Source organism: Phaethon aethereus (genome assembly GCF_964289735.1).
Source record: "Phaethon aethereus genome assembly, chromosome: 19".
Lineage (NCBI taxonomy): Eukaryota > Metazoa > Chordata > Aves > Phaethontiformes > Phaethontidae > Phaethon > Phaethon aethereus.
Window position 1 is genome coordinate 8,607,352 of NC_138595.1, and position 12,818 is coordinate 8,620,169.

Here is a 12,818-nt window from a genome sequence, read left to right on the forward strand (position 1 = left end):
AGGCCCCAGGCCCTGCAGCAGGATGGGTGGAGGGCCCCGAGGGTCCCTGAGCTTAATCCACCCGCAGCACCTCCGCGTGTCGCACCGGAGGCAGGGCGCCGGGCCGGCCGGACCCTGTCCCAGCTGTGGGGTGCCGTGTTCCCCCCAGCCGGGCACTGCTCCTGCTGGCCGTGGGGCGAGTGCAGGCGGTGACAGGGCATGACAACCGTGTTGTAGGAGAGGAGGAGGGAGAGGGTGCAGGTTTGTCGGTCAGTGTGGATTCTGCCGAGAGAGAGGAGCACAGTGACTTCTGGTGTCTTGCCCCTCTCCAAGCAATGCTGCCATTGAAGACGCAACGTCAGTCCCACATCCTGCACCCAGCTGACCACAGGCTGGACATCACAGCGCACAGCTCGGGTCTCCTCCATGCTTCCCTGGAGCCCTGCCGCTTTGGGATAGCCCCGGGACCCATAGCCCTCACCCCTGCCAGCCGTACACTAGCAGGGCTGGGGAAACACCACTCACCTCTCACTGAGTGTTGTCCAGCTCCTTTTCCTTCTTATGTGACTTCGACTGGGGGTTAAATGAGAGAAAACAATGATTCTTTTACAGACCTCCCCCTTCCTAACGCCAGAGAAAAATGTGGCTGAACAGCAACTTCTAACCCCCAATGTATAAGCATATTTTCAGATTAATTTGAGGGGAGCTGTTTTTGTGTCCTATGAAAGGCCACAAAACACCCCATGGTCATGGAGATGTTATCAGAAAGCAGAAAAGGGGACATTTTCCAGTTTGCTAACGCACTGGTCTGCCCCTGCTTCCCTTAAAGCAATGCAAGCGTTACCAGGTATTGGAATGTCTGGGGATAAAGGGAGGGAATAAAGCTCTTAACAGTGAGTCACACAGAAGGTCTCTGTAATTTTGGAGAGGAAATTCATGGATCCCAGACTCTGACAGTGCCAAGGGCTCAGGATCCCCACTAGCTCAGGAAGGCGCCTGGTTGCTCCTCAGTATAAATGTTGTTTGTGTTGCAGCATCATTACTCATGCACACATCCACACTCACGCACCCGCGAGAGCCTCCGCAGGGGAGGGACTCGCTGTTACTTACAGGCTCCTGTTCAGCATATTTGAATTTCTTCTGCTTGTAATAGTCCCGTCCTTGGAGAAAATGCAGCAGGAGCAGGTCGCAGAGGACAGAAGCCTTAAATCAAAGTGCAGTTAGGGTTGGGGCTGCCCTCCCAGCTTGCCTGTGCCACCTTTACTTCCAGCTTGTTTCAGTTTGCCCCACAAATTAGGGTCACTTCTGCTTCAGCCCACAACATGGCAGCTGCTAAAGAAGATACAGCCCCGGAATGCCCACTTAGAACAGAAGTGAAGCGCGCTGGGTTCAATACTGGGCAATTTAAGTCAACACAAATTGAGTGTTTGTACTTTAGGTATACGCAGAGCACAACACCCTTTGGGTCATGCCCAAGTCTTTAAAGACCATAACAAAATAGGTTGCTGGTTTTCTGTCATGCACGAAATACTGTCCATCACCTCCAAAACCCCCTCAATACCAGCTCTGACTTGAAACTATCAAGATACCAAGACATGGCCCTGCCACGAAAGCCTGCCTTCCCCTCACTCAGCTGGGCAGAGGCTCCCGCTAGCAGGATTCACATCAGCTGGTGGCCAGCAGGAATCTTCTCCTGAGCTACCGAGGCAGGAGAGCACCTCCTTTCCCCCTTTTGCCCATCCCCTGTTGCCTGAGCAGGAACCAGTATTTCACTGCAGCTCAAGGCCACTTCCCCACAGATGTCACAGGCGAGGAAGAATAATTCGAGAGTCTCCATATAGAGGCTGGAAATACCTGAACTTACCACGCCAAAAATACCAATTCCAGAGCCAATTGTGGTCATGGTCGGGATGATGTCAAATTTGCCTGCCTGAATAAAATTGGAGAAAATAGATGACATGTTACAATCAGCCCAGGGGCAAAAAAAAAAAGGATGCCATAGGTAGGTGGGGCTCAGCTAAAGTGCCTTGCAGCAACCCAAACCGCAACCACAGCACAGAGAGAAACAGGAGCTGGCTAAGAGCTGGTTTTAAGCTCATTGGTCAAACCAAAAAGTATGGTAGGTTGGTTTTAGGCTGACATGAATTGAAACTACTTTGCTTCCTGTATTTTTAATGTAAAAAAAAGTATACCCTCTAAATATTGCCAGTGGGAACACAATGAGGAAAGCCTTCTCTCCCAGAGGGAAAAGACAAAATAGAAAAATGCAAATGTTCAGCTTTTGGAAATATCAATAAAAGGTTTTGACTTTCCACAGTTCCCCCCCCCACTCATCACGACGTTTTTTTGGGACAAACCCAGCACCTGGCCACCCTTACCTTGCCATTCACCAAAATGTCAAACCGGATCCCAAACACCTTGTAGAGAGTCCTCTTTTCCGTCCCATCGTCTTTGTAGTATTTGGCATATCTGTCCGATTGGATGGTGAGCATTAATGGCCTGCCAGGGGGTCTAACAGCCCCCTGCAACCCAACAGCATCGGGATCTTGGTGGGCTGCAGAGCGGGACAAAGATCTGGGAATGTGCTGTCACAGAGCTGCTCCCGACCCTCTCCTTAGCCCCCTCGAAGGAGCTGGGCTGTTGGCACCTCTCCCCTCTGTGCCTCAGTTTCCCTGCCTGCAAGCTGAAGTGAAAGCTCCTGCGTGTGCTGGTGCCTGGTGACCCCCAGAGCTACGTGACAGTGGGTGTTAGTGCAGCGCTGGTGGCAGCTTCACGCAGAGCAGCAGCTCACGCCTAACTGCCATGCTGTGGCAGAACGCTTCGCGCTGTGGGAACACGTAAGATGGCCCCGCACCATCTCCAGTCTTTCGAAGGGCTTCCCGAGCGCTCAGCTGAGCAGGAGGGTCTGCAAGGGGGAGGAGACGTACAGGGAAAGGCAATGGGGTAATTTTGAGGCCAAGGGATGGGTTATCACTTTTCTCATGCCATTCTAAAGACAGCACTGCTGTCTGTCACTGCAAAGGTACACAGTATTTTGGAGAACAGTCCCTGGTCTTCCACCATCCCTTGAGTGCTGTAGGATCCTGAAAGATGTCACCCCTGAAATCTGCCTGGAGAGTTAACAGGGTTCTCCTTACCTGAAGTTGAAGCCTGGCGAAACGTTACTGTCATCATTGTAAAGGCCGTGGAACTGGTAAATGGGTCTGCAGTACCGGATGGGCCAGTCGAGGTCGCAGTTCCAGTCTATGGTGATGCCCACCACTCCACCCTGCAGCCGAGAGGGGAGTCACGAGGTTGCCCCTCCTTGGACCTGGCCCACACAGAGAAATGCTTTCCCTCCTCATACGTGGCCTTTCTCAACGCTATGAGGTGCCCTGGCTTTCCAGGGTACGTGGACCCCACCACTGCCACAGCCTCGGCTCTGTGCCCTATACATCAACCTGTGTGGAGGCGCTTGCTTCTGCTCTGGCTGCTGGATACGCAACTAAATTCATGCCCTCTTGGTGGTCCTGAGAAACAGTGCCCACTGCGGATCTCTCACGGTCCCTGAGGGACAGCCTTCCCTTGCCCGAGATTCCCTTCCCTTGCCCAGGAGATTCACCTCTCCTGTGGCTTAACAGCACCAAACCACTAATGTCACAGGGAAAATCAAAGACGATTTAACACGGTCATAGAGGAGAGTGAAATGAACCCATGAAAATCAGAAGAAAACCTCCTCTGAGAGCAGTGGCCACCCTCTAGGAAATGCAGCAGTCCCTCCAGAGCTCGCCCCAGGTTGTAACCAGCTGCGCCCCGGAGGCTCCTCTTTTTGCTCCTTTAACATACGCGAGCCTCTGATTTTATTTCATGCCTGGCAAAGTTAGTTTAAGGTTCTACAGCGCGGAAACGGCAGATACTCTCGCGTACCACCCTGAGAAGCGCTGGGCAAGGCTGCATCTCCGAGCCTGGGGAGAGGCTGCGGTTTGCACTGTGCAGTGGCCAGTATTTGACCATCCAGCTGAGGTTTCCGAGCTCAGTCGGATGGGATTCGGTCACTCGGCTCCAGTTATTCATTGCACAAATTAAAACAAACTGAGCCCTGGGTTTACGGTCAGTTTACGGTCAAATCTTGTCAATCTTACGGGGGACTTTCCAAGAAAAGCTTAAATATTAGGCCGTGTCCAAGGAAACTCATAATTTTTAAGAGCTAATTCTGACACTGCCTCGCGAGTCCTGGAGAAAACAGATCCCCTGTGTCTCAAGGGCTTGGGGATGATTGCTCTGCCGGTGTCCCCCTCTCCATGTCAGCAAGAAGCAGCGTTTGAAATCCAAGTACCTTAACAGCCAGGAAGGTAAAATTTTGACCTGATTCCTTCACTATGTATCCCAGGTCAAACACGGGGCATAAGGAATCGGTGACTTTGTGATAGGTGCATTTCCTCAGGTACTGTTTGGTAACGCCCTCAACCAAGTTGCGCCTGTGAATGAAACGAGAGCAAGAAAGAGTCTGAATAACCCAATCATTTGGGTGGGAAAGGACCTCTGGAGGGCCCTGGTCCAACCTATTGCATAAAGCTGGATAATGTCAAAGCTCAGGGCCTCGTCCTCCTCCCCGGCGTGCTCATCAGACTCCACACTTGGAGAGTGGGCCCTTTCCTCCGGCCCTGCCTGGTTTCTCCCACCCCATCAGCAGCTCATTTCCCCTGAAGCTCCCGCCATGGCGGCGGCCTGGCTGCTGCTTCCTCCCCTGCAGATGTTCTCCCCCCCGGCCTTGGGCTCGCTGCTTTGCCTGCGGCCCAAACCCAGCACACGTCTGCCTGTCCTCGCCTCTTCCAGCAACACCCTCCCTCACTTCTCGGCTTCGCAAACCCTCCCGTGGCCTCCACCGTCCCTCCCCGCGGCCTCTCCCGTTCGCCCGTCGGCTCGTCCACGGGCTCTGCCGGGCAGTGCTCCCTGCACCAACAGTTTTCGGCCGGGACAGCTCATGGACAGGGTATCCCGTAGCTGTTACATTTAGCCAAATTTGCTATCTCCTCCAGAAAGGGTGGAAAGGAAAAGACAACGCTTTTGCTCTTTCACCCAAAAACAGTCCTTCTGCGAAGTCTCCCTGGCCCGGATGGTTTTGTAAGACTGATGCCTTGCTCAACCCCGTCCCATCGTTTTTGCTCAGCAGTTAATTAGCAGCAGTGATCAAAGGCAGGAAGTTTCCCCACGGCCCCGCTGGCTCCGGCTCAGCCCCTGCGGCAGCCGCCAGCCAGCAGCCGGCCTGTCCTCACCTCCCCGGCCCTGCTCCCCCCACCGTGTCCCCTCTCCTGCCGCCCCCGCCCGGGTTGCCACCCCTCCCTGCTGCGGGGGGGTCCCCTCTCCCAGCCAGCTCTCGGGGTGCAGCGCGAGGTCTGCTCGAGACTTTGCCAAGGGTGCCGGCTGCCAGGGCATTTAACCTTGGCTACAGCACAGGGACGCGGACGGCTCGGGGAGAATCCGCCACCTTCAGCACAAATAGCTTCTGTGAATTTGTTCCAAATCAGATACATGATCAGGGTCATCACAAATCCTCTTACGCGTGCACCTTCCGCCAGCAGCACCGTTTCCAGCGCTGCCTGGAAGGGGACGACCCTATAACCCCTTGCAGAAACAAGTGGGAACCACGATTTAAGAGGGACCTCCGCTCCGCTCAGCTTGCTTGCACCCCACTGTTCCATGTAGTATTTTACTGTTATCTTCAGGGAGGAAAAGGGAGAAGAAAAATGAAGAATCAGAGAAACTGAATTTTCATGTGCATCATGTGAGGGTAACTCAGGGGACATTAATTCCAGAAACCTTCTTTCCTGTAACCACAGCTACCAGCTGAGGTGGGACAGATTTGGGAGGGAAACATCTCGATTCCTATCAGCTAATCTGGCGATCAGTGCAGCAGTCAGAGTGGTCCTGGGCTCGCTGATGAGGGACAGCATCCTCTATATCAAGCATCCAGCTACACCCACGGGTTTCCCCTGAGGGACATGGCTGGGGGAACCAAGCAGAAGCCATCCTCCCAAACCTCCCCTTACCTGGACACCTTGAACCTGGGGAAGGTGATGCTGTTCTTGATGAACAAGGTGAATTTCTCCGCTTCTGACAACAGGGCAGGGCTGAAAAACACAAGTGTTGACCTATGTCCATCACTCAACTCTCTAGCCTCTAGGGAAAGCCCCATTTGGTGGAGATTCACCCAAACTGGGATGAGCAGGACCCAGAAAAACTGGTGATCTCATCCATTCCCTTTCTACATGAAAGAGCCCAACAAGGTTCAGAAAAGTCCCAGTGAAGGATGGAAGTGCCTGTTAGGGGACAGACAGGGAATTAGGTGCTGGGATTTCAGCTGAGAAACCCCAAAAGCACAGTGAGGTGGCTGGAAGAGAGCTCAAGGGCTTGCATGCTTCCCTGGGCTCCTTGGTGGACCCATGGCTGTCCCTGTGGCCCCCCTGTGAGGACGGGAGGCAAGGAAGAAAAGGACTTTGCACCTACCAGGAGGTGCTTCGCAGTGGCCCGTGGAGGCTGGAGGTGGAGGACACGTCATGGACAGAGCACAACTTTACTCCGAAGGCAAACGGGACCAATGGGTCCATGCACAGAGCACCCAGCACAGATGGGGCAAGCTGCCAGCAAGGCGAGGAGCAAACCACAGCAGGAGAGGCACAAACCCCCTTGGGACGCCGGGCAGCGTGTACAGCCACGGGGTCTGCATTGACCCAGGCTGTCCTGGCAGTGACTCGCAGAGCCCTGGCTTGCTCTGCCCTACACCGAGTGCTGCTGGTGCAGCTGGGGTGGGATCGGGGTGGAAAAGGGGACAACAGCGTCATTCCTTACCTGGGCACATGGTCATCGACTTCCACGGGGCACCAGGCAAAGATCTCGCAGGTCTTCACAGAGCTGTTGAAGTGCACACACTTGCCCGTCATGAGCCCTACGGGGAAGAGAGACAGCTACTCACACCCCTGGATACCGGGAAATTCCAGCCTCACGCTGAGATGGATGGGACTGGGTTGGAGCTTCGGTCCTGCCACAGACATCCAAGGCACAAAATACTCAGGGCTTTGGTGCCCCTTTATAAAAAGGGTAATTAATTGTGGCCTCTCAACTCGGGGCAGTGGCTTCTCTTGCACTATTGTACCGGGAACAATTGGGCATTTTTCTTGCTAAAATACACCTCAGAAAATGCCGAGCTGTTAGAAGGGTAGCAGTTTGGGGGAAATGGTTTGGTCTTGATTAGCCTTTTGTTGGCAGAGCTTTTTGCAGAGCTCAGATATCTTTCAGAAGAGGAAAGCAGGACCAGCCCAGGTGGGACTCTCACCCGGCATGTCAGAGGCTTTTCCCAAACGCTGTCAGCGGGTGGACGGGGACCAGCAGGGGGACAGGTCCCCCTGCCAGACACCCCTGCCATGCCGCGTCGCGGGAGCACGCTCTGCTCAACGTGTCTCACCAGAAACGCCGGTGCCGGAGCCTCGGGGCCCCGTGCCATACGTACCTTGTCCTTGGCGGCTGCGTTTCCTTTTGCTGCAGTCGCTGTCCTGCATGCAGAGCCCGGCGTCCGGCAGCTGTTTGGAGAAAGCAGGCAGCCGCCTCTCAGCATCACACCCTGCGCTTTCGGTCCCTCCGTCCCTCCTGCCTCACCAGGCAGCATTTTCCGCGGGGGAAACGCCGCTCAGCCGCAGCCAGAGCCTCGTCTGTACTCCACTTCCCAACCAAGGACGTCCAGATTCAGCAGGAAAAAGGGGGGATTTATTTTTTAAACTCCAGGCAGATGCTTTTATTTAAGCCTCGAGTTTGCTCTGCTTGATCATCTCAAGGGGAAGAAAACTTAAATGGATGCTGGCCGTTTTTCAGCAGAATAAAAGCCTTCACGTAGCACTTGCGAGTCAGGACCGAAAATTCGGGGCCAGGCTCAGGCTTTTACTAAACCTCCCAATGTCAGGAAAACTCCTTCCCCAGAGCCACCACCACAACCTCCCTAAACTGCAGAAGCTGAGGCCGCTGAAGGAAGCCGGTGCATTTACCTCTGGGCAGGTTCCTTGTTTCTGTCCAGGGGTGACGATGAAGTTGGTCATCACCACAAACGAGCTGTGCCCCTGTGGAGACACAGCCAGCGAGCTCACGAGTCGGCACGGCGCTCTCTGATGGAGGCTCCGTGAGAAGCCTCTCCCTGGGACGAGGGGTAGGGCACCCAAACCCCCGGGGCATGTCCAGGCAGACGGCACCTTTCTCCCTAGCTTTGGGTCCCCCGCCCTGCTCTGCCGCAGCTCAGGAAGCTGGTGGTGGCCCTGGGGGGCTGCAGTGCCACCAGCCCCCGGGACAGCGGAGGACCCCCCTTGCTGCCCGAGATGCTCATCTGGAGGCACCGGAGGAGCCTTGATCATTTTGGAGGCAGCCTCAAACGTGCCCCCTCAACCATGGCGGGTCCCAAGCACCGAATGCTCCCCGAGGGTGATACGTGTGGCAGGAGCAACCTGCTTTCCACCACGGGGACACCATCTCATGGTTAGCCCCGTGCAAAGCCTACACCGAGGAGCCCCTCTGCACCCCGGCACATGGGCAACAGCGGCTGCCGGGACAAAAGCAACCCCCATAACCCACCTACCCAGCCTCCTTACCTGCGGTGGGAAAACATAGTCCACCACGTCCCAGATGTGAGGGCCCAGGACACTCTCGTTGGTCAGCGTCAGGCCTTTCATCTTCACCGAGACCGAGCTGACAATGCTGTCCTGAGACTGGTAGCCCTTCTCGTAGAGGAAAACCCATCTGGACAGGGAAAGGTGGTGGGGTGAGCTTGGCCACCGGCGCTCAGCCGCAGGAGTCCCAAGTCCCAGCACGTTGCTGTAGACTGAGGCTTCTTCTACCAAGTCTTACCTGGGCCTTTTTTTGCCAAATTTCCTCTAGCTGGATGAGGGACGTGTTGCTGAGCTCTACCACCCTTTGCCCGAGGCACGCGGTAGCTGCGGGACCTGGCTTCCACAGCAGAATGGTTTATTTTGGGGACCGGGACACATGTTGCGGTTGGGGTATGTGAAGGCAGGTGGAGCAAGGTGGCCATCGGCCATTTGGGATTAAAGCCTGCGGCAGGTTTGCAGCTTGCTGGGCTCAGCGACCCACCCAACCCCTCCTGATCTTTCCAAAAATCAGTGCCTCCTGGGCCAAGACAGGGCAAAGCCTGGACACGGCTCACATCCAGGGCCACCCTTCCCCATCCAGCAAAGGGGAGGGCAGAGCCATGGCCCTGGGTGCAAGAGGGCTGCAGGAGCCGGGTGGGGGACGCTGCTGCGGCTGCCCCGGGGCTCTCCCCGCGTTTCCCAGCCCATTGCGCAGCCGTTAGGGCCGGCTCCTGCCGCTATATAACCTATGACATAAACAAGCTGCCGCTGGATTAACTCTGACTTAGGGAGACTATAAACAAGGGCGAGCAACCATTTCGGGTAGCGCTCCCGGTGGCCCACAGCGTTCCCGGCGCTAAAAAAGGAGCGATCTGGTTTTTGTCCCCACCGCCATGGGCACCGGTCCTGCTGGCCACGACGGCGGCAGCACGTCGTCTGTGGGGTGGCCTGTGACACCAGCCCAGCATGTCAGCCCCAACTTGGGCACCCGACCAACGGGCACGGGGGAAAGTGGGGGAAGCCCCGGCGCTGGACCGTATGGGGACCTCTTGGGGACAGCGCTTTTTGGCTGGCGGACCCATTGGCATCCCTGGGCAGGAGGTGAGGGGACCACAGGGATGGCATCTGCCCCTGTGCCTGGGGATGGGAGCAGAAATTCAGCACTGCTGCCACCCCAGGTGGGACCCCCGGCTCCAACCTCTTCTCTGAGGCAGAGGGCCGTACTGGGTTGCACTGGTTACACTGGACACCTTCCTGGATGCCCTTCCTGGGGCACTCCTCGCATGGTGGAGTGTTTCCCTAAACCTGCCTCCAGCGCAGCCTCTGCCGCTGCCACCTCATCCCTCCCCGGCAGAGGTGACTGCGGACACGCAGGGCTGGGTGCCCCGCTGGGACACAGCCTCTCCGTGGCAGGGCAGGATGCGGCCCCCACCCCGCCGCTGAGCCGTGGTCACGGCAAACAAGGCATCATTTTCCCAGCGTGCTGTAAATGCCGCATCGAGCCCTGCCCAGGCGGCAGAAGTCCCCTGGTGTCACTCCCCAAGCCCTCTTCCCTCACCGGCCCCACCCTGCGGCTCAGCCTCGCACGCGAGGTTTTCGGGAAACAAAAGGCAGAGAGCGATGCCCAGCCGGGGAGCGCCCGGCATCGCCTGGCCAGCAGCGATATCGCCTTATCTCAGTGTATCAGCAAAAAGAAGAGCTGCTCCCCAAGGGTGACGTCGGGCATCGCGGTGGGGTCAGCCCCACGCCCCTCCTCTGCGCTGGTGGCACTGCCACGCATCCCTCCAGCACAGCCGTGGGTCGGCACGCGTCCCCACCGGCATCCCACGCCTGCTGCCGAGGGGGACCAAAGCCGGGGTAATTGCAAATAAACTATTATCTGCCTGCCACACGTGCTTTCAAGGAAGAGGAAATCTCAGGCATCGTGGGCAGGGAGTGCAGGCAGGGAGCCGGAGGCTGCAGGCAGAGGGGGAATGCCAATGGCCGGTGGGAGTAAGGGCAGCCACACTCACAGGCAGCCCCTTGCTAGCAGAGCCCGACCTCACCAAAAGAGCAAAAACTTAGGGCTTACAGCAACTTGAAGATCTTGAAGGTCCTTTCCAGCCTAGTGATTCTGTGATTCTGTGAACTTTAAGCCAACCTCCTCCCCTCCGCCCCTGGCTGTCACCCCCAAGCTGGTTCTCTTTTTGCTGCCTCCTGCCCCGTTCTAGCGGGGTTGCTAAAGCCACGTCTCCTTAGGAAGTCCCGCTCTGAGCGAGCGCCTCTGCCGGGTCCCCGTCCGCAGGAGCGGCTGCCCCGACAGGTTTGCTGGAGCCCTTGGGCGAGCCAGCGCTGCTCCCAGTAACGCCGGTCTGGGCCAGTGCAAAACGCTCTGCAGCAGAGCATCCTTGAGACCTTGGCTTGGCAGCAGTTTGGGATGATGATCACCCTGGTGAGCCGAAGGGTGGGAGTCCCACCATGACCCCTTGGGAAGCTCTTCCCCCTTTCCAGGGGGTCTGGGCTAAAAGCCGGGATGGGCACTGCTGCTCCCCACAGCTACTCCCTTGCCCTGAGCCCTCCTGCCTCTCCTTTGGGCTGCACTAGGCACCCTGCAGCCCCAAAACACCCATTTTTTCCAGTTCTTGGCCAGACACCCCCTCTCCCTGCAAACCTCCCGCCGTGGGGCCCTTCCCGACGGAAGGGTGCTGGTCCCTCTTTCAAGGGCTGAGCTCCCAGCAGCCGTGGGGGCACGGCAGAGGTCTTTGCGCTGGTGCCAACCGCCGCGTCCGCGGCACGGCACACGGTACCCGGCGGAGGGGACGGGGGCCGAGCTGCCGTGGCAGGAGCGGCAGCCCCAGGGCACCCGAGGACACGCAGCCTTGCACGGCTCTGAGCCCGCCTGCTCCGCTCGTTGCCTTTTTTAAGCAGCTGCCCTCGCGCTGTGGCTGCTCGCGGAGCTGCCTCCCACAGGCAACGCAGACCAGGGATTTGGAGCGAGGCTCCGTCCCGGCCCCAGCCGCCGGGCTGGCCCTGCCTCCCCGGCGGGGCGGTGGACGGGGAGATTTATGGTCCTGTCTCGAGCCGCTTGGGTCTCACAAATCACCGCGCTGGCCCCAGCTGCCTCTTATTTAATAAAAATGAAAATAAAAATATCAACAGATTCTCAGGCCACTGTCCAGCAGCTCGAGCGGGATTTGGATGCGGCTCAGCGAGGAGCCGAGGCCCCAGCGTGCGGAGCGGTGCTGGGAAGGGATGAGCCTCCAGCCCGCACACGCAGCGGCGTCTGGGCAGGACACGGGGACCGGGCGGCTGCCTGGAAGACCCATGGTGGGGCACCGGCCAGCGCAGGAGTGGCCGTGGCCAGGGGGATGCGCTGCATGCGATGCAATAACCCCCCCGCGTCGGGATATAGGGGATATATGAGCCCCTTCGTCTCCACTGCTTTTTAACCTGGTGGCAAAGCGTTAATTCGGGGGGAAGCAGGCGCCAAGGAGCCTTACCCGATGATGTACGCCAGGACGATGAGCTGGATCAGCCGGAAGGTCAGTCCCACCTTCTTGTTCCTCACCAGCACCATCCGGGGGGTATCATACTCGAAGAGGAAGGAGGACACCTTCTCCATGCACTTCTGCCCCATGGCTGCGCCCGGGCTGTGCCGCAGCCTCCCGCCGGCCCCGCTGCTCGCCGTGCCGTGGGTTGGGCCGTGCCCGCTGCCGCTCGAGCGACTCCTCTGTTTGCAGAGAGGAGGAAAAAAAAGAAAAGAAAAACGCTATCGGCGTCGCTCTGCGCGCATCTGGGCTGTCGGGTTTCCTCCTCTGCGCGGGGACGGGGTTTCCTCTTCCTATAAGCCCTGGGCTGGGAGCAGCCGGTGCCCTACATGGTCCGGGGGTGGGACGGGGTGCGGGAGGGAGCCGGGCCACCCCGCTGCCGAGCCCACGTGCCACCGGGACGGAGCCGCCTGCCCGCGAGGGATGCACCCTCGCCCGGGCAGGGACCCTCCCTGGGGACGGAGGGGCTGCGGGCAGGGCTCGGGGCGAGCAGGGACCACGAGGCATCCCTGGGGACGACGGCGGGATGGAGGAGATGGTGGGGGTCCCGGGAGAGGATCTGAGGAACTGGGGCTGGGGTATCATCTATCCTGCCCCAGCAGCCACCTCAGGCTGTGGGACTCCCGTTTGGGTCCCTAACCCGTGTCCTGCTCTGTCCCCCAAAGGCTGCCCCAGAAAAAGGGTCATGAAAGGGAAGGGTGGGGGC

At 57.9% G+C, this 12,818-nt stretch overlaps 1 protein-coding gene across 1 annotated transcript; it reads right to left on the reverse strand.

Moving 5' to 3' along the window:
• Positions 1-507: 507 nt before the first annotated feature.
• On the reverse strand, positions 508-12,818 carry P2RX1 (purinergic receptor P2X 1; the record flags this gene model as incomplete). The annotated part of the gene is made up of 12 exons (XM_082008377.1): positions 12,065-12,818; positions 8,589-8,736; positions 7,995-8,066; positions 7,466-7,535; positions 6,808-6,904; positions 6,009-6,089; positions 4,295-4,436; positions 3,117-3,247; positions 2,358-2,448; positions 1,844-1,909; positions 1,090-1,182; positions 508-552 (listed from the first exon to the last, which is right to left on the reverse strand). The coding sequence occupies exons 1-12, from the start codon at positions 12,199-12,201 to the stop codon at positions 508-510; spliced, it is 1,173 nt and encodes a 390-aa protein (XP_081864503.1). The 5' UTR covers positions 12,202-12,818.